The following is a 22,352-nucleotide window of genomic DNA, read 5'->3' as shown; positions in this document are numbered from 1 at the left end:
GTTAAGCACAGGGGCAGTACACAGGCCATACAGCCAGCACTCTAACCTTGCCCTGAGCTTATTTCCACCAGGGATTTTATTCACTATACTAATAGGTTAAAGGAAACGTTCAAAAAATTACCTTGGATTGGAAATAAAGGTAGTAAGAAAATATTTTGAACGTGTACCTATTTTCTTTTGTGCTTCAAAAGTTATCAACAGTAAAACACCTGAATTGTGTCCAGATTCCGTCAAAATTCCAACTCATGCAAGATAGATGCAAGTTGATAACGGGTGAAAAACAACAAAGGTGCCAAGGCACAATACAAATTATTCAAAATTATGCTTAATAATAATAATAATTTTTTTTTTTTTTAAAAAGGCAATGGTGGCCCTATATCATCAAGGATGCCACTTTTTCCATAGAAAACATTTTTTTATTCAAAAATAGGGACACTCCACATAAATGGCTATGCGTTTCCTTGGCTTTACCGGAATATCTTAAGCATTGTTCCAACAAACTGAGAATTGATCAAACCACTACTGTTTTCCTGCCGAAGGTAGTACGTTTTACAGCCACCCCTTATTTTAGAACATGCCCAATTACCTGAACACGTGCAGTGTTCAGGTAATTGGGCATGTTCTAAAATAAGGGGTGGCTGTAAAACGTACTACCTTCGGCAGGAAAACAGTAGTGGTTTGATCAATTCTCAGTTTGTTGGAACAATGCTTAAGATATTCCGGTAAAGCCAAGGAAACGCATAGCCATTTATGTGGAGTGTCAGCACTCGAGCTAGTAGATAGGGTCACTGGGTTTCTGTCTGCCTTGCACTTCACGCGACTCGGATGCTTTTCCTTCTTCCATTGGAGTTATGTGAAGCACACCATGAAATGCACGCGAGTGAACGTCACGTGAGCCTGTCCACTGCTTCCGGTGCTGAAGAGCAGTGTTCTTCATAATTTGTGTTTCTGAATGTAGGATCCCAAATTTGAACACTAATGCTTCCTATGTGGGTAACAGATCCCTGTTAAATTCATCCAACACAACTGAATTGCTCAGAAAAATCAATGTGTATGACCAGAAAATAAGTTGGTTAAATAATTAGAGAAACTGTGGGAGATCAAGACCTGATTTGGGTAACATCACTGGGACATCGAACGATGTATGGACAGATCATCTATGAGACAGATCTCTCTCAGATTAAAACTACTCAGAGAGTGATCTACTGGCTGCTCATACACTGCAGGCAGATATCAGCATGAAATCTCTCAGGATTTGGCCTGATACCACATCCGCCACTTTCCCCCAAATGTTAATGTGCCTCCCAATCTATTAAAATCTTACCTGCTCCATCTACTGCTAGTGTCCAGCTGCTCCTGCTTCCCCATTCACCTGCCATGTGCCATTACTGGCAGCCACCTTGGACTCGAATGGGGAACAGGAGCAACTGGACAGGTGGAAGACTTTAATGCATGGGCACATTGACATTTGGGGGAACAGCGGGCAGGCAGGCAATCTATAGCACTTGTTGCGATATCACCTGCTGTTACTGCAGCACACTCGATTAACCACGCGAGTCACAGATATTCCAGCTTGCTTGAACTGCTTCACCTGAAATCGGTCAAATAATCAATTAGGCAAGCTTGCTGCTGCACCAATTTTCATCAAAATTATTGAATCAGATGGTTGATAGGGCTGCAAAATCAGCATATGTATGGCCACCATTATGGACCTTATGCTGGGCATACACGCGGAGTTTCTTCTTATCAATCGAGCCGCTGATGGCTTGATTGATCATTTCCGACGTGTCCGATCACCGCGCCGGATCGATTCCACGCTTGATCCCCGCAGGCAGACAATGGAAGAAAACGAGCAGCAGATAAGAAGCACACGCAGGGACGAGCGGGAATCGATCCGGGCGCCCGCGGGGACGCGCCAGAATCTATCGATAGGCTCGATTCCGGCGCATAATCTATCCGTGTATGCCCAGCATAAGATACAAGAATCACAGTGGAATACAATAGAGTCTTGGAGGCTTGCTTATATCTTGTGGACTGAATTTTGTGGTGTACAGAGATAATAAAAAGAATTCAGGTCTTAAAAATTGTATTATGTAAAAAAAAAGGGAGTGGATTGCTTACTTCTCGACACGCACACAATCCAATCATTTGGGATCAATTTCTGCATTGGGCACATGCTTTTGCAGATTGTACTAACTTCCCCCCTACTTTAATAGGGCAGATTTGCGTTGGTTAGCTGCTCTCTTATAGTTGAGTAACAGGAGTGTATGCTGTGTCGGAAGCATTACAATGTGTGCATTACTGTACTCTCCCCAGACACTTCACAGCAATTTTCACATCAATACAGAGAAAGAATTCCCTTATAATTCTGTACGAAACCCCACACAGCAAATAGCTTCAGTCCTGTTATCTTGTTGAACTTTAACTTGTATGCATTAAGAAGCAGCATTTAAATAACTATACTCCTGCTCAGTGTTTCCACATGTATTTACTACCAGAGACTCTTTTTAAAGTGGAACTTCCTCTGCTCTAAAAGATAAGCCACAGCATGATAATCTTTATGGGACAAAAAAGGATCTGCATTACAATTTATAGAAATCCTAAGAGAACCTGAAGTTTGACTTGTTTTCACTATTGTAGAGGGCATTGTAAGGGTTAAACCTCAGTGTTTACTGAATGAGAACTTCTTAGGCAGAGATACTGGCAGAGCTTCTGATAGGACAGTTTTATCTGGCTAAACAAATACAGAGCACAGAGAAGTGAAGTTATTATGCAACTATCTGTGGAAATAAGACTTGTCATTGTGTGCTGTGCAAGAGTTTAGGTCCGCTTTAACTTTAACTTTTTGCCGGTGGGACAGGGTTGGAGCCGCTGTCCGTTTGTTATTGCCAAGTGGCAATTTGGACATCTTTGGCGAGGAAGTTTATTTGGGTAATTGCCTTGGTAATTGTGTATTAGACTGCAATGTAAATTGCAGCTACAGTATATGGTGCCAAGAAGGGTGCCTCACCGCATTACATACTAGTTGATAGCCTATTAGTAGCTAAATGGCTAGTAGTTGGAAGACGGGGGTTAGTGTTAGATTTATAGGAGGTGGTTCGCGTTAAGGACTTGGAGAGGTGGGATAGTGTTAGGCATTGGGAAAGAGGGTTAGTATGAGAATGGGACTTAGGGAAGACAGTAGGAAAATAATGTTAAGGAAAGATTACTGATATTTTCACTGCATCGTCCAGCACTCAACTCACTAGGCAGTGCTGCTATATGTTCTCCATGTATGGTTTTGGCAGCAGCCACACGAGACAGGAAGTGAGGAAAATATCCCCAGCAGGTTCACAGACCACAATAAACATTTGATAGAAGTTCATACACATTCATACATAAATCATTCTTAGAGAAAATAATGTTTATTTATTGTGATCCTACTAAGAAAACTTTCCCACGCATCCAAACCCATGAAAGTAACAGGAAGAAACTGAAATTCTGTTTATTGTCAGCCCAAAGAGCAATAAATGTGCACATTCAGCATGTACGCAAATGAGTTTGGTGCGGGTGATAACCTTCCAACTACAACACTTAACACAAACCTTCCTGCTGCTACACCTAAAGCTAACCTTCCTGCTGCTACACCTAACACAAACATACCTACAACTATGCCTAACACTAACAGGGGTGGAAGTGTAACCTACGAAACAGGGTCTGCTTTACCAAAACAAACGTAAAGATAACTGGAACCAAAGAGGAGCAGGTGGTCTCAGCAATCAATCAAGTTTCAGTAATAAATACAACAACACTGAATGGTTGCTCCAGACAACTGTTCCATTTTTGTTTGCCTTCTCTGCACATGTTCTTAAAGAGAAACTCCAACCAAGAATTGAACTTTTTCCCAATCAGTAGCTGATACCCCATTTTACATGAGAAAGACAATGATTTTCACAAACAGACCATCAGGGGGCGCTGTGTGACTGATTTTGTGCTGAAATCCCTCCCACAAGAACCTCTGAAGACCGCGGTACTCCTGGCAAACAGCCACAATGTAACAATGTTCAGAGACAGGAAACAGCTGTTATTAGCTGTCTAACAGCCAGAGCAGCTAGAAACAGCTAAATAACCTGCCCACAGTAACAATGTCTCCATGTAATAAATGTCAGAATGTGAATCTGGGAGAGGAAAGATTTTACAATGAGCAAACACTGACTAAATCATGTATACATAATTATTGTAAAAAATGAAGCACTTTTTTTACTACATTATTTTCACTGGAGTTCCTCTTTAAGGGTTAGTGTACATGGACCTTTGACTTGATAGGTTGCATTCACCTTGAGAACAGTTTGTGCCTCAGCCATGTAACTGAACCGCAAACTGATAGCAAAAAGTATGCTTTCTCTAGCTGAAACCACTGCCACACTACCTTAGATACAGACTATGCGCCCCTCTCCTCCCCTTACATTCTTGGCTTCTTGCTGCAACCACTGCTGTGTCTGCCCTCTCCTGCCATAAATCAGCCAATACGTGAGAATGCATAGAGCAAAGGGCTGCGGAGTTGGAGTCGAGGAGTCTAAGTCAGAGCAATTTTGGGTATCTGGATTCGGAGTTGGGAGTCGGTGGTTGCATAAACTGGGGAGTCCCGAGTCAGATGATTTTTGTACCAAAATCCACAGCCCCGGTATGTATTAGACCAAGGAGTCTGAGTCGAGGAGTTGGAGCCATTTTTGGTGCCTGGAGTTGGTTTCATAAACTGAGGAGTCAGATAAGTTTTGTACAGACCTCACAGCGCTGATAGAGCATCCTCACTGGATACAGGTTTTTTTTTAGGGGGGGGGGGGGGCTCTCCTCACTGGGGGGGTAGGCCACTGAGGGAAATCGGTCACTAGGGGCTTTACTACCAAGGTGTAAAGAAAGAAGAAACTGACTTTGATCACATCAGACTCATATGCATCAGGGAAAGCATTGAACGTGCCATTACAGTATTCCTGTAGTAACATACTTTTGGGAAAATGAATGAGATCAGCTTCTATTTTTGATATTATGGTAAAATTATCTAAGAACCTTGTCACACTGTGTCTAATGTGTTGCATAATGCAGCAGACCACTGATGTGCAAAAGATACACAGAACGTGAGAGAGGGATCTATTGACTGCCCACACACTGTACACAGATTCTGAATACATTTCAGCATGAAATCAATTCAAAATCTGTGGAGCCGCTGCTCACGGCCCAGGTCTCTCCATCTGTGCTCCCTCCGGCCAGCAGCTAGAGCGCTCACCATGTCCTCCCATGTCCACTGATTTCACTTCATGCGGCGGGTCTCCTCCTTCCTGTTTCCCTCTTCTCTTCTGTGTCACAAGCTTGAAGGAATACTGTGGGGGGAGGGCGAAAATGAGTTGAACTTACCTGGGGCTTCTAATGATCCCCCGCAGACCTCCTGTGCCCGCGCAGCCACTCACCGATGCTCCGGCCCTGCCTCCGGTTCACTTCTGGAATTTTGGACTTTAAAAAAGTCTGAAAACCACTGCGCCTGTGTTGCCGTGTCCTCGTTCCTGCTGTTACCAGGAGCGTACTACGCAGGCCCAGTATGGTCTGTGCCTGCGCAGTACACTCCAGGTGACATCAGCGGTAGCGAGGACACAGCAACGCAGGCACAGTGGTTTTCAGACTTTAAAGTCCGAAATTTCAGAAGTGAACCGGAGGCAGGGCCGGAGCATCGTGAGTGGCTGCGCGGGCACAGGAGGTCTGCGGGGGACCAATAAAAGCCCCGGGTAAGTTCAACTCATTTTTTCCCAACCTCCCTGCAGTATTCCTTTAAATTGAAACACTAGAGCTTGGGCGTGTATGTTGCAAGACTTCCAGTGTATGAACTTCAGCTTGTGTCACATGACCCAAGAGGAAACAGGTGGGGGTGGACAAGACCCATGGAGAACAGGGGGACAGGTAAGAGTACAGTAGTTATTCTGCATCGGTCATCAATGCAAAATTTTGTAGACAGAAATTGATTAGGCAACATTTGCGTTATAGATTTCCAACAGATTCAATTACAGTGATTGAATCTGCTGTATAATTGACAGGAAACATTGACTAGTGTATGGCCAGCATTAGGCATGCAACATATGAATTGACTCTTGGACAGTCTTTCAAGGAAGCATTAGCCAAATACTGCTGCCCCATGATATACTTACCCGGGGCTTTCTCCAGCCCCTTGCAGCCAACATGTCCGAAGCAGCATCTCTGCTCGCAGCCGCCGGCCTGGGGTCCCTGCCAGTACAGAGGTCGCCTTGCCGGTACTGGTCAAATATGATTACAAATCATATTTGACCAGTTGGAAATAATCGATTTGACCATCAATCTGACGGAAAATTGCATCATGTGTACAAGGAATTAGGGTTTTGTCACATAGAAACAGCAGGCTCTGCCTGGGAGTACCTGGAGAAGTTGCTGATATTTTTTAGCACAGCAGGAGCTGTAGAAACTCATAGTAGAGTATACTTAAAGAGAATCTGTACTCTAAAATTCTTACAATAAAAAGCATACCATTCTATTCATTATGTTCTCCTGGGCCCCTCTGTGCTGTTTCTGCCACTCCCTGCTGCAATCCTGGCTTGTAATTGCCATTTTTAGGCAGTGTTTACAAACAAAACACATAGCAAGTGATACGCTGAGAGGAGCTCAGTGTGTGAGTCATACAGAGTGTGCATGGGGCCTGGAGAGGGTGTGTATAGCTTCTATCCAATCACAAGCAGCACAGCACATTCCAGCTTGACTGCCTCAGCCCGACAGACGAGAGAAGATTAGATCATATAACAGAGATAATACAGCCACTGTGCAAGTAGAAAAGGCTGCAGTTTGACAGAGCACATTAGAACAGGTATAGGAACTTATAGGATAGATGAAATAAGGATGAAAATTTTGTTACAGAGTCTCTTTAAAAATAACCTGTAAGCACAACATGGCAGGGGCAAAAAAAAAGTGTAAAGAGATCCTTGCTCACAAGCAAAAAAGGAAAAAAAATAAAAAAATAAAAAATCAGTTGAAAGGTTATTTCAAAAACTGATAACTGTGCTAACATTTTTAATTTAATTAATCACAAAACTGTTCCATCAGCTTTGATGTTGGTTTAAAGGACCTCTCGCGAAAATCTTAAAATTTAAAATACAGGTTAACATATACAAATAAGAAGTGCGTTTCTTCTGGAGTTAAATGAGCCATAAATTACTTTTCTCCTATGTTGCTGTCACTTACAGGAAGTAGTAGAAATCTGACATTACTGATATATTTTGGACTAGCCCATCTTCTCATAGGGGGTTCTTAGTGTTTGATTATTTTTAAAAACACTTCGTGAATGGCAGTTGCTCCGTCCAACTGCCGAAAAAGTGTACTGTGAGCAGGGAGGCTGTCTAGCATCATTGTATAAATCTTTTTCAGGGAATGTCTTTATAAAGCATAAAGGCCATGCTTAGAATCCCCCATGAAGAGATGGACTAACCCAAAACCTGTAAGTAATGTTAGATTTCTACTACCTACTGTAAGTGACAGCAACATAGGAGAAAAGTCATTTATGGCTCATTTTACTCTGGAAGAAATGCACTTCTTATTTGTATGCGTTTTAAATTTTAAGATTTTCGCGACAGTACCTCTTTAAGGCCACCCTGGAGAGCCGGAGAAATTGTAATGGGGTGCCTCCTATCGCCCCCTCATGCCGCCTGCAGTTTACGCTCCTCTTGAAGGTAGGGGTTTACTGCTTGCATTTGAAATCCTCACAAACGCATTCTGCAGTGTGACACAAACTCCCCGTTCTCAATAACAAAGCTGATAATGGTTTTCTGGCCCCGTAGGGTGAGAGCCTTGGTGCATTCCCCTATATTTAATTCCTGTGTTTGGTAATTATAGCTGTAGGAGCATTCAGCAGCTGGTGGCTCCCTGATCAGGGCGGCTCTGCTGCGCTCTGTGGGCGGCTGTCTCTCAGGAAGAGTCCCTGCAGTAAAGACTAACATGCCTCTCTGTCTGCTCAGGAGTTACAGCAGAGCTAGTCAAGAAAATAATTTAGCCAAAAATTCAGCAAAGTCACATTAAATAAACACACAACAAACTTTAGAGTTGAGTGTGACTGGTATGAACTCAGGATGTAAGTGCAAATCCTTTCTCTTGGGTTGTTTAAAGAGAACCTGAGGTAAAACTAATTTGGGGCCCTCTTGAGACCTTTTTGAAGTAGAGAGAGTTCAGAGAATGTGGCTAGTGGGCCCCTTGACACCCACTAGGCCCAGTCACCTGCTTAGGTTGCCTGGTGGATGATCCTGCTCCCTCTCCTCCCCTGCTGAAGAACAACAACGAGAGACACAAAAAGTGAAGACCTGCCCAGTAGAGATGGTGAAATCAAATGCCCTTCCTGTTATAATGAATTGACCCACTTTGTCCGCATGTGGCAGAAGTTTGGTAATTTACAGAAAAAACATGCTTCAATTCACTAAGCCCTGCTTGGTAAGTGGATAAAAAGAGGAGAGGGGCGCGCTGAGTCCTTTGAGTGATACTGCTGTAATACAATAGGACAGGTCTCACCTGTTTAAAGAGGGGCCGGCACAGCGTGCACACAGCCCGGATACGCTTTGTCCCTCTTAGCCGAGCCGGGGACTGAGCTCAGGCGCAGGGCGGAGGTGACGTCACACACTCCAGGAAGTGGAAAGTCTGTTGCCCAGTAACACCAGAACGCTCTGTACAGAGTCGCTGGCGCTCCGTGTCACTGGATGTTAATGCTGCAAGGATCCATTGGGAGGCAAGGAGGAAGCACATATACTATAAAAGTATAAAGTTTTTAATAAAAACAACGCGTTTCGCGGAGATAAAGCGGAGACTGTATCAAGTTAATGCATATTTGAATAAAGGACTGCATAGACATATATACCCTCCTCCTCATACACATGCCTCAAATTGACCAATCTGCAGTGCATGGGTGGGGCCCAAAAGATCACATTCCCTCTAATACAGGGAAAAAAAGGCCATACAATTGCTAATATAGGGGAAATAGCAACAAAAAAAATGTGTAAATTGAAAAAGACAGGACTCCACTGACATACACATAAGATCTCAGCCAATATTTATAAGGAATAACAACATCTGCATAGACACACACACACACACATTATATATATATATATATATATATATATATATATACACACATGCACATGTACACATCCCTCACTGGACAATGGGTTGGAGGTGGCTCATCTCCTCCAAACACTTATTTAAGCCCCCCGGTTCCAGAGTCCCCAATTTAAGAATCCAAAAGGATTCCCGTTTACATAATGTGTGATACCTCTCATATTTATTGGGATTGGATATTTGTTCGATTATAGTAGCCCTAAGTAGTTTGAAGTTCCTATTATTTAAATCATAATAGGAACTTCAAACTACTTAGGGCTACTATAATCTGGAACCGGGGGGCTTAAATAAGTGTTTGGAGGAGATGAGCCACCTCCAACCCATTGTCCAGTGAGGGATGTGTACGTGTGTGTGTGTGTGTGTACGTGTGTGTGTGTGTGTGTGTGTGTGTGTGTGTGTGTGTGTGTGTGTGTGTGTGTGTGTGTGTGTGTGTGTGTGTGTGTGTGTGTGTGTGTGTGTGTGTGTGTGTGTGTGTGTGTGTGTGTGTGTGTGTGTGTGTGTGTGTGTGTGTGTGTGTGTGTGTGTGTGTGTGTGTGTGTGTGTGTGTGTGTGTGTGTGTGTGTGTGTCTATGCAGATGTTGTTATTCCTTATAAATATTGGCTGAGATCTTATGTGAGACCGATGGGCATTGTATGTCAGTGGAGTCCTGTCTTTTTCAATTTACACATTTTTTTGTTGCTATTTCCCCTATATTAGCAATTGTATGGCCTTTTTTCCCTGTATTAGAGGGAATGTGATCTTTTGGGCCCCACCCATGCACTGCAGATTGGTCAATTTGAGGCATGTGTATGAGGAGGAGGGTATATATGTCTATGCAGTCCTTTATTCAAATATGCATTAACTTGATAAAGCGGAGACTGTATCTCCGCGAAACGCGTTGTTTTTATTAAAAACTTTATACTTTTATAGTATATGTGCTTCCTCCTTGCCTCCCAATGGAGCCTTGCAGCATTAACATCCAGTGACACGGAGCGCCAGCGACTCTGTACAGAGCGTTCTGGTGTTACTGGGCAACGAACTTTCCACTTCCTGGAGTGTGTGACGTCACCTCCGCCCTGCGCCTGAGCTCAGTCCCTGGCTCGGCTAAGAGGGACAAAGCGTATCCGGGCTGTGTGCACGCTGTGCCGGCCCCTCTTTAAACAGGTGAGACCTGTCCTATTGTAACACAGCAGTATCACTCAAAGGACTCAGCGCGCCCCTCTCCTCTTTTTATCCATTCTCAGTGACTTTTTTGGGAGCAGCCTGGTCCTGGATATAGGGGCCTGATCGCATTGAGAGGGATCTACACTATCCCCGCACTACTCCTGCTTGGTAAGTGTCACACTTACCAGCCATGTAGCATGTCAGCGGTGAGGTGGGGAGCTGCGTGTATGAATCTGGGTTTTCCTCCCAGTGCATCTCTGACATCCCTTTAGATGTGCTGCAACCACCAGGGGGAGCACTTTTGTATGCCAGAATACAGATCTTTCACATCTAAAGAGATGCAGAAAAGCCCACAAAAATGTCACCTCCCTCTGCTGTGATACAGTGCAAAACCCACCAGAATCACTGTGGCATCAAATCGGCTGAGAAGCAGAGCTGTGTGGCTCTCCCCATTGACTGCCTGGCTCTCCCTAAAGGCTGTCTGTCAAGTTACCACACAGAGAGCATGGAAAAAGTAAGTCACCAGCTGCTATGAGCTGGCGAAAAACAATCACTTTTGCCCGATTTATTGAATGGGTAAATTTTTGTGAATTGCAATTTGACATTTCCAGAGGCAATTACCTCACTAGTCGGTAATTTACCTCACTAGTCGGTAACCCTAATTTTCAGTGCGGTAATAGGTTTAGTGAATTGTAATTTGGGAAGGTAATCTGTAAAATAAGCGGTTTTCAGCATTACCAAATATGGTAATGCTTTGTGAATCAACGTCACACAAAACTCAAAAAAATTGACTGGACAAAATTGTTGGCCCCCTTAACTTAATATTTGGTTGCACACACTTTGGAAAAAAAAATAAATGAAATCATTTGCTTCCTATAACCATCAATAAGCTTCTTACACCTCTCACCTGGAATTTTGGACCACTCTTTGCAAACTGCTCCAGGTCTCGCTTATTGGAAGGGGGCCTTTTCCCAAAAGCAATTTTAAGATCTCGCCACAGGTGTTCAATGGGATTTAGATCTGGACTCATCGCTGGCCACTTCAGAACAATTTCGGCCATGACTGTATGTGCACACACCTCAATGTATGAATTTCTTCTCATATGGCACAAGCAACACAGCTGTTTTAACCCTTGAATCATGTAGACATTATACTAGAAATGTACTATTTTAATCAAACAATGAGTGTAAGAATCCCCATGATGTTACAAGAGGTTGTTGGGTGGCAGCTGTGGCAACTGATACCTGCCAGATCACATGATGGCACAGTGCTGCCACTCAATAATAATAATAATCAGAACATTGGTATAGCACTTTTCTCCCGATGGGCTCAAAGCGCTCAAGAACTAGCCCCTCCCATTACCCCCAATAGGAGCAGAATTGCAGTAGGAAAGACCTCAGGCTCGAAAAATGCTAGCATTTTTACCGCTAATGAAAGTCTATGGGCAGCATGTAAAAACGCATATATGTGCGGTCTACATTGTGCATTTTTGAAAACGCACAACTTGCTGCATAATTAAAAAAAAAAAAAAAAAAGCATACAAAAACATATACCGTATATACTCGCATATAAGCAGACCCACATTTAAGCCGAGGTACCCACTTTACCCTCAGATACAAGGAAAAGTGATAAACTTGCATATAAGCCCCCTCCACAGTAGCCTGATGTGCCCCCAGTACAAGTCATCCCCCTTCCCCATAGACAGGTGTGCCCCAAGGATCATATAGCTGTGTCTCACGGCCCCACTAGATGGCATCATAGATATGAGACAGTTATTGTCACACAGGAAGAATCCCCAATTATTGCACTGCTGACACATTGCTTGCACACTCTGCTCCACAAGCCAGGGGACCCAGGTAGTCCTGAACAGCACACTCTGCACACCATGTTGCAGAGGATGGGGGCATGGACACAGCAGGGAGCCAGTAACAAAACCTGCTCCACCATCTGTTCTGCTCCACTGACTCACATTTAAGCCGAGGGGGTAACATTTCAGCACATTTTTTGTGCTGAAAAATTAGGCTTATATGTGAGTATATACAGTACATATAAACATATACATATTGTATCTCAAAGGACACGCAGAGGAATGAGTTTTTAAATAAATATACTTTACTGTATTTTATTCCATTAATGGGGTAAATTAATTAAAAAAAGGCAAATGTGAAACCCCAAAAAGTGCATTAAGTAATTGCAAACATATACAAAAACACAGCAAAAAAAAAAAAAAAAAAAAAAAAAAAAGCACTGCCTAGTGAGCTCCCAGCCAGAGACAAATCTTCAACTCCACAACCTGAAAGAGAAGGTACTTCTTATAGAAAGCAGTGTGCCTGCATGGAGAAGTTTTACCCTCATGCTGGGAAATGCATTCTAGGACTTTCAACGCCTGCTATAGAAAGAAAAAAAAAAAAAAAAAAGTTTGCACAAGCAAGCTCCTAAAGCTCTCAATCCAGCCCTTGCTTGTTTCTCAGCTATAAGAGCTGCACTTGTAAATGCCACAATATTGATCATTGTGAACATCCACTTGTTATCTCTCAGGCGTAGGTTATTAGGTCCTGTATCTACAAAGTAATACATCTGACATACAAGGACCAGCAGAAATCTGAGAAAGAAGGAGGGGTGGAGGGCAGAAGCAGCAACAGAATTCATCATCTGCATCGCCAGACTCTGAAAGGATAATTTTTCCATCAACAAATACTGCACGTAGGATATCCAAGGAAGTCATAGAACTGAACCGGTCACAGGTATAAGCTAAAATCTACTTAGAGAGAACCCGAGGTGTGTTTGTCAAATCTTAACAGGGCACAGAAGCCTGTTCTGTGTACAATGACCTGCCTCTGTGTCCCTGTGTCCTATTGTGCCTCCAGCCCTTGCAACCTGACTCTGCTGTCACCCCTAAAAAACAAAAAAAACAAAAAAAAAAAAAAAGCAACAGGCTAGCAACAAAGTACTTCCTGGGTCGCAGTTTAGCTTCTGATTGGACGAAGCTTATAGAGGTGGGGAGGGAAGGGACACAGGCAGGGGAGCGACAATGAGTGACAGGGGCAGGTAAATAGCGACAAGCAGATTGTCGCTAGCCTGGCGGGGTTTTTTTAAGGGGGGGGGGGGGGCGCATGGGCTGGGGGCACAATACAAGGACACAGAGGCAGGTCATTGTTGTACACAGAACTTGCCTGTGTCCTGTTAAGATTTGACAAACACACTTTGGGTTCTCTTTAACCGGATCCGGTAAACTTGAACAATATAAACATATGATCGTGAATAGTGCAGACTGCATGTATTCATTTTTTGCAGCTCCAAAGACTAGAAGGAATACCAAACTTTAAAGAAAATTACCAAGGCACACAACCTTGATGAATGTTTGCAAGGCTCCCGATATTGGTGGCCATCTGCAAAGTGCTAAACCTAGGCAGCCACCTATAAGGTACCAGACCTTAAACCTAGGGTGTGCACACATATCCAAATTTGATTGGCCAATTTTACAACTTTCATGTAGAATGAGTGTCAACAGATTTTGAATACGATGAACAGATTGTGTAGGCAAGCTCTTTTACTAGGTTGCAAGTGGTAGAATTGGCCAAAACCAGAATTTTAACAACCACAGCAGTTGTATCCTCAGATCCTTTGGGCAGCACAGTGGCTTAGTGGTTCTCACCTTGCATCGCTGGGTCCCCGGTTCAAATCCCAGCCAGGTCAGCATATGCAAGGAGTTTGTATGTTCTCCCTGTGTCTGGGGGTTTCTTCCGAGCCCTCTGGTTTCCTCCCATATCCCAAAAACATACAGATAAGTTAATTGGCTTCCCCCTAAAATTGGCCCTAGACTGTGATACATAGATAGACATATGACTATGGTAGGGATTAGATTGTGAGCTCCTCTGAGGGACAGCTAAGTGACAAGACTATATATACTCTAAAGCGCTGTGGAAGATGTCGGTGCTATATAAATACTAAGTAATAATAATAATCCTTTGATTTATGCCTCCCCCATATTTCTGCATCCTAAGGCCTAATTTAATGCGGTTTCATCATCCTTACCTTACATTTTGAAGACAATACTCCAGACACGGAAGTGAAAACAGTATCTGCATAACATGTGATAGCTAGACTATCTGCTGGCTACAGTAACTTTACCTGATTAGATCTAAAAAGGACAAAAACATCTAGTCTACTCAAAGAAAGTGTACATTTATTTTACTCTTACAATACACTATGACCAGAATAAATGAAAGCCTTAACGGGCACCTTTTATGAATATATTTTCACTTATGGTTGAATGCCGTTTTGCAGTGCTGTAGAGTACCCTGTGATATCACAAGGCGTGACTGCACTAACCACACTGATAGAATACAGGGCTGTGATTAAGTAATGAACCATTTCTGCGCTTTTGGAGACCCTGGTGCATCATATACAAACAGACCTTGACTAGCCTGGCTTTTGGCAATGCCACTTCCCTTCCTTCACAAAGCTACGGGGCGTAACAGTTTCACAGTTCAAAAGTTGAGTACCTGTCAGAGTCACACACATGCTAATGGGCACTGCCATACTCACATCGGGCATTGCGGTAGAGCAAGAAGGGGTCCTGCAGCTGGAAATCCAGATCCTTAGTTATAGGCTCTGTGCGGTTTTCCATACTAAGTCGGTTCATTATGGTGAAGCCATGCATGGGGGAGGCAGACCTGCAGGAAAATATCAGAGAAATTAACTGCCTGTGAGATCATCCAGAACGCCAAAAAGTATCTCCAGTCAAAGAAATAGGACAGTACAGATTTCCATGTAGAGGCTGTCATCTACCATAGCCTATTATTAGAAGTTGTTATTTTATCCTGAAATTTTGATACTAAAAACTACTGAATGTGTGATCTCACTCCTGCCAGACACCTGTGAGTGTTCCCTCTTGTCTAATGGCCTGTACACATGCTAGATTGGTCAGCTGAGACGGTCTATAATAAGTGCCTGTGCTCATAAGCCAGCCTGTGTCTAGCAACTGGGGCAGGAAAAAAGGGCGCATGCCGTAAGTGGACTAAATGGGCGAAACCATAGGCACCAATACTAAATTGTGGTCTTTGGGAGGGTGTATGGGTAGTTTTAAGCATTAGGTAGGTAGTGTGTGGGTGGAGTTAGTTAGGGGAAGGGGTTACTTTTAGGCATTAGGCATGTACTGTGTGCGGGTGGTGGCGGGGGGGGGGGGGGGTGTTAGTTTTAGGCTTTAGGTAAGTAGTGTGTGTGGGTTGGGGGGCTTCGTTTTAGCAATTAGGTCCGTAGGTGGGGTTAGTTGTGGGCATTGGGTATATAGTGTGCCTGGGGTTAGTTTTAGGCATGTACTGTGTTGTGCAGGGGGGGGGGGGGGCAGTTAGGGTTAGGCGGCGAGCGGAGGGAAGGCTCTGTGTGAAAGTAGGGTTAGTTTTGGCCATAGTAAAAAAAAATAAATTATGATTTAAACCTTAACTGAGAGGGATATGGATGTTTCCTTTGAAATAATACCAGTTGCCTGGCAGTCCTGCTGATCTATTTGCCTGCAGTGGTGACTGAATAACACACCTGAAACAAGCATGCAGCTAATCCAGTCTGACTTCAGTCAGAGCACCTGATCTGCATGCTTGTTGAGGGGCTGTGGCTAAAAGTATCAGAGACAAAGGATCAACAGGAGAGTCAGGCAACTGGTATTATTTGAAAATGAAAAATACATATCCTTCTCATTTTCATAGTAAAATATTGGTATTTCATAACTGGTAAGTAGTGGCTGGATAGTGTGCAGTGCAGGGTTCGATTCTCGGCTCTTCCTGTTCAGAAAGCCAGCACCTATTCAGTAAGGATCCCTTACACTGCTACTGCCTGTAGAGCGCGGCCTAGTGGCTGCAGCTCTGGTGCTTTGAGTCCGCCAGGAGAAAAAACGCAATATACGTAAGGCATAAGCTAGTAGGGCTAAGTAACGAAAACCTCAAACAGACATATGAGAACTGTTGTCCGGCAGGGATCGGGATCAGTCTCTCAGCCAACAGTTTGGGACCTAATGCTGTACAGAGGCGTCAGCAGTTGGCTGATGGTGTAATGGTTAAGGGCTCTGCCTCTGACACAGGAGACCAGGGTTCGAATCTCGGCTCTGCCTGTTCAGTAAGCCAGCACTAATTCAGTAGGAGACCTTTGGCAAGTCTCCCTTACACTGCTACTGCCAATAGAGCGCGCCCTAGTGGCTGCTGTTCTGCTCTGGCGCTTTGAGTCCGCAAGGAGAAAAGCGCAATATAAATGTTATTTGTCTTGTCTTGTCACTAGGCTCCCAGGTTAGCAACGCATCTTTTACCAAAGAGCAGGGGAGGAGGGATAGCCGCATGATGGAGCGGCTTCCAACGAGCATGCTATGTGGGGAGAACAATATGCTCAGGGGTCATTCGGGAGTCACTAAAGATCCACCATGCCAGTTCTTTAGGTTAAATGAGGGGGTGTTCCCGTGCACATGCTAAATTCACCCTTGAATTGCCCTAGGTGGTCTTTATTGGCTGCCCTGTCCAAGTTTAATCTAGCATGTGAATGTACTCAAGAATCTAAAATTCCTTTTGCTCGGGCAATTAGGCGTGATGAGCGCTCTAGTACAAGCAAACACGATTTAGCAGCAGACAGGAAGTTCATGGTGTAGTACCAACGTCAACCCACAGGACACGACAGCAGATGCCAATACATCCTATTTTTTATTCACTGTATAAACTGCAACAAAAGAAATACTGGATCCAGGTCACAGCTAGGAAAAGCAACACATTGTGCTGAGGAGTCTGGGGCTGAAATTACCAGGGGCCCAGTGAGTATCAGCAGGATTAGCTGCAACAATTGCTACTAATGTTTTGACCGAGGATAGAATTTTGTTACACAAGTTAAAGATTTCACTACAGTTGCATGTTATGCTGCTTGCATGTACCTACTTCAAAATGATCATGCATTTGATTCAATTCCTTTCAAAGAGCGTAAAGTTTAATAGTTACTGACAAATGCCCATCAAGATTGATCTAATATAATGTATTTTCTCATCAAACTTGCCATTTAGAAGTTGATTGACTGTCATTCGAATAGTTTTACCATTTTTATATATATCTCACAGTTCCATAGATTACCGTTAACTAGCCAAGTCTCTATACACCTAATAGAATCACTGGACACGGAAAGTAGCACACAATGACCATAGAAGTACAGCTGGACATGAACATAATCTTCCAGCCAGGCTGAGAAGAGAATCGATTTGATGCAGGGAAATTGTGCAAATGGAATGAAATGAATACACTTGCTCAAGACACTCTCCTTTTATGGATTTACAGAACAGTTTTGTTTCCAGATTTGGCACTCTACACTATCCCTGCACACACATTTATGGTACAAAGACAACAGAGATGGCTAGATATTGTTGTAAACCACTTGGGGGGGGGGGGGGGGGTCACTAAAGGGGTTTGAGACAGTGAAACAATTGGTGAATTATAAAGCTGTACAATTATAAAGCTGTACAAGTGTATTTACTAAACTATTTCCACCCATAATGATATATGATTCAAAATGATTATTCTGAAATTAGCTTAATAAATAGGGATAACTGTTGCAATTCACACTTCCCCCCGAAAAGAAGAAAAAAAAGTCACTATGATTTTGAGGTAGAAAGTACATAGATTCGAAGACCAGTGAAATATCTAAACAAGTTTTCTTCTCACCTGCTATACACAAATAGTGTTCCCTCTACGTCTGTCTTCTCCTGTAAGAAGAAGTTATTACATCAAAAATCAGAAACAGGAATAGTTGGAGTCAAAGAGTTAAGTATGCGCAACATCCTAAAACAGTCTGCAGAGAGCTATACTCACCTCCTCTCCGGCAGTCCTGGCACTCACAGATCTCCTGCTATAATCATACAATGGTGCTCAGCTCCTTGTGACATAATCAGGATCAAACACTGTGTCCCTCTTTAAAGATCACTTCTGCAATGTCTACTTCCAACAAGCAGTCTGTCCAATCTCAATTGGAGAGAACAGCTTAAGGTGCTTACACAAACTATTGTAACAAACGTTAGACCCTCCCGTGGCACGGTCGTTCTGCCGACAGTAGTACGTGAGTACAGGCTGTTGGAAGACTGACAAGACGGATCTGTCAAAACCAGCCTCATCAGCCTGCCGACAGACTGTACACACAGGGAAACTGTCACTGGAACGGCCGCACCGTGGGCGGGTCTGTCGACCCGTCGTTTGCAGAAATCCGGCATGTGTACGCGCCTTTACAGAAAATAATCTAATGCTGGGCATACACGGCTCGATTTTGCCGCTCGATCGTTTTGCTGCTCGATTCCACAGTCAATTCTCTTATCTTACGCTCCTTTTTCTAATCTTTTTCCATTGACTTTTATCCAGAATTGAGCGGGGATGAGGGAGGGGGGATGGGGGAACAAATTCAGGCAGGAGTTGGATTCACTGGAAACCTTATTTCTGCACTAATCATTGCAAAAGCTTTCTATTTTCTATCTTTATAAATGCTGGAGCTCACTAGAAATAGTGACTGCATTTTGCAAAGTGCTGCTTGAAGTGATTTTAGCAGCATTTTCCAAAACTATTTCTGTTGATTTTTTTTTAAAAAACCTTGTATCGAAAAAAAAGGGCTTCTGAGGGGTACTTACCTTGGGAAGGGGAAGCCTCTGGATCTGATTGAGGCTTCCCCAGTCCTTCTCTGTCCCACTGTAGTCTGGCTGGGCCACTCCAAATAACAGCCATGTAAATATTTACCTTTACTGGCTCCAGTGCAGGCGCAGTAGCGGCTCTCGGCTCGGGATCAGGCAGAAATAGCCAATCCCAGTCAGACCCGCTCTACTGCATAGGCGACTGTGGACCCGACTAGGTGGGATCGGCTATTTCCGCCGAGAGCTGCTAGTGCGTATGCGCTGGAGCCGGGGAATGTAAATATTGCGGACACTACTGCGCCACAGCATGACAAATTGTCGGCTGTGGCTTCGGAGGGGCCCAGTGAGATCCAGAGGCAAGTACCCCTCAGGGGCCCTGTGATTTTGCAGCGATCCTACACTTTGTGTTGGAGCACAATCGTGCCAAAAATGCTGCAGGACCCGTGATTGCAGTTTGTCGAAATCGCGCCTGTGGAATCACCTCCATTGGCTTTCATTAGCATAGCATGGAATTTCAAAGCATAGCGCAAACAGCTACTGTGGGTCCCAGCCCTGCCTCTGCAAATCAACGCAAGAAAAATAGCGCCTGAGATTTGGGTGAGCCAGTGCCACAATGGGTCGTAATAGGAATTACAGCTATAGCAGCGCTCAGACAGAAATTTTGATGCTGTCAAAAGATGGAGACCAAATTACTTTAAAAACAGAGTAAATCAGCCACCAGCAATAGCTGGCAACTGAATTACATCTTACAACAGGGTGAGCCTTTTTAAGGGCTTTACCCTGCACCCAAATTTCCCGGCGGCTTACTTGTATGCCTGCAAATGCCCGTCACTAGAAATTTCCTCAGACACGCTACTGCCTGCCTCTTCTGTGGGCTTTCACACCATTTAATCAGCTGCTGCACCTTCTACTGCTAAACTACTTACCACACTCCCAGTTTCAGTGGGTGAGGTTTATCATTGTCAGTAGGAGGTAAGTAAACCTTTTTCTCTGCACAGGAACCTTTCTCAGAGCAGCAGAACGCCTGTTGCCTTTGCTACAACTAAAGTGCCAGACAAGTGCTGGACAACACACAGACACTGTAGGTAAGGCAAACATTGGGGATAGGACAGACACACTGAGATACCATAGTACAGATAATATAACATAAGGAACATCAGCAATGTCAATAAAAGTGAGGCCTCGTGCACACCAAAACCCGCTAGCAGATCCGCAAAATGCTAGCAGATTTTGAAACGCTTTTTCTTATTTTTTCTGTAGCGTTTCACCTAGCATTTTGCGGTTTTGTGAAGCGTTTTTGGTGTAGTAGAATTCATATATTGTTACAGTAAAGCTGTTACTGAACAGCTTCTGTAACAAAGACACCTGCAAAACCGCTCTGAACTGCCGTTTTTCAGAGCGGTTTGTGTTTTTCCTATACTTTACATTGGAGGCAGAAACGCCTCCGCAATCCAAAAAATGCCTCACCCCGGGAGTATGCGTTTCAGCAAAACGCCTCCCGCTCTGGTGTGAACCACCCCATTGAGATACATTGACCAAGCCTATCCACAGCCGCAAGCGGCTGCAGAAACGCTCAAAAAGCCGCTCGGTGTGCACCAGCTCTTAAAGCGTACCTCAGAATATCCTCTCTGCTCTAAAAGATACAAAACAGCATAATAACCTTGAGGGCCCATTTCCACTATTGCGAATTCACATGCGTTTTTCGCATGCAAATTCGCATAGCAATACAAGTGAATGGGACTGTTTCCACTTGTCAGGATTCATTTGCGTTTTTTTTTGTGCAGAAAAAATTTGCATGGCAGAGCCATCAGAATTCACTTACCGCATACCGCTATGCGAATCGCATACAATGTATTTAATAGGAAATTTGCATGAGGCTTGTGTATGCGAATTTTCATGCAAATTCACATAGAAACAATGGAAAAGCACACCAGCACTGCCATGGTTAAATTCGCATACATTGTCATCCATGCGAATTCGCATGAAAATTCGCATACACCCGATGCGAAATTCTTATCCGCATGCAAATTTTTACCGCTGCGATTCGCACCGCACAAGTGGAAATGCAGCCTGAAAGTGTACCAGAGATGACATGTTGAAACACACAGTGGCAAACATTCATACACCTATTCTGTGCTCCTTTTCTTTTTTCCCTGCCTGAAAGAGTTTATAATAAGCTATGGAACTGACAGTTTTTTTTTCCAGTCAGGACTCAGTGGGCTCAATGATAAATTACAGCTATAAAAACACTTTCCTAAGATACCTGTGCTTTTTACTGTGAGAGGAAAAGATAAAAAAGATCAATAGTTCATATATTTTCACTCTGGGATTTTGCAGTTGAGCAGAGACTATGAAACATTAAATCTGCTTTGTAAATATTTATACATAAAATAAAACCTTCATACATCTAAAAGAGTCATTTTTAGGAGTACAAGGACAGATCCAATTGTTTATCTCAGTTTATTTTCATCTCTGGTTCACTTTAAACAAAAAACATTTCTTTGTTACAGCTGATACAAATCCTAAAATAAATCTGCACTGTTTCATAGAAGTAGACATATTATTAACAGCCTGCGCTTTCAAATGAGCTTATCTGCCATCTCTGCCGTGGCAGTCATGTGACACAGTAGTAAGATCAAATTACAACTTATAAATAGACACAAATGAGGGAGAATTAAACAGGCTAAACTTTTAAGAACAACTGTTAGCCATCATACACACACACTCTCTACTTACATATCAGATGTATTGCACTGTCCACGTTTTGGTTTTCTTTTTCTTTTCAATTTTTATTATTCTACTGGCAGTGGCCATTTGTGCCCTCCAGATTAAAGAATCCCCCCTCCCCCCACACTGACTCTGGTGAGGATAAAGGCAGTTGGCACAGACTCACCTAATAATGGATCCAAGCGCTGGCGTTCCCATCTATTCTCTGCACTACCGCCGGCGGCAGCGCAGAGAATATAGAAGAGAACTGCAGCGCCTGGAACCATTATTCCGGCAGTCAGTGTGCGCTGCCTTTATCCTTCCCCGATATTCAGCACGGGGAAGAGGGAGAATGCGGCGGGTGTCAGAAGCGGCAGAGAGGGATGCGGACATGCCACTGGAGGAGGGGGGGCAGAGGACAGTGACAGGAGACAGCCTCTGCCCCCCTCCCTGCGCTCTAATAGTGGCTGCAACTTCAGAAACTAAGGGGAGACCAGGCGGCCAATCGCAGGGGAGAGAGGTGAATGACAGAGGCTTCAGCCAATCAGGCTGATACAGCATGCCATGTCACTTCTCTTTTGCGTCTGCGTACCATCTTAGAGCCTGGGGGCATGGGGAGAGAAGTAACACAGTAAGATTGATGTTAAAGTTTGGATTTGCCTGGTTAGCATCTTCTCGACTATTGTAACAGCCTGCACTAGAAAAAATAATTTTGTA

At 43.7% G+C, this 22,352-nt stretch overlaps 1 protein-coding gene across 5 annotated transcripts in view; it reads right to left on the bottom strand.

Annotated features, from left to right (window-relative positions):
- DCP1B (decapping mRNA 1B) overlaps nucleotides 1-22,352 on the bottom strand; it is a 131,570-nt gene that overhangs the window by 102,106 nt on the left and 7,112 nt on the right. For all 5 annotated transcript variants that reach the window (XR_011030492.1, XM_068277228.1, XM_068277226.1 and 2 more), the window contains exons 2-3: nucleotides 17,980-18,020; nucleotides 14,843-14,970 (exon numbers count right to left, since the gene is read on the bottom strand). Coding sequence is in view for 4 of the 5 variants with exons in the window: in XM_068277228.1 (XP_068133329.1) it covers nucleotides 14,843-14,970; nucleotides 17,980-18,020 (169 nt within the window). In the remaining variant the exon portion in view is untranslated. The remainder of the gene's footprint in view (nucleotides 1-14,842; nucleotides 14,971-17,979; nucleotides 18,021-22,352) is intronic.

Source organism: Hyperolius riggenbachi, chromosome 3 (genome assembly GCF_040937935.1).
Source record: "Hyperolius riggenbachi isolate aHypRig1 chromosome 3, aHypRig1.pri, whole genome shotgun sequence".
Classification (NCBI taxonomy): Eukaryota; Metazoa; Chordata; class Amphibia; order Anura; family Hyperoliidae; genus Hyperolius; species Hyperolius riggenbachi.
The sequence above is the reverse complement of the archived record's forward strand: the minus strand, read 5'-3'. Positions and strand labels throughout refer to the sequence as shown.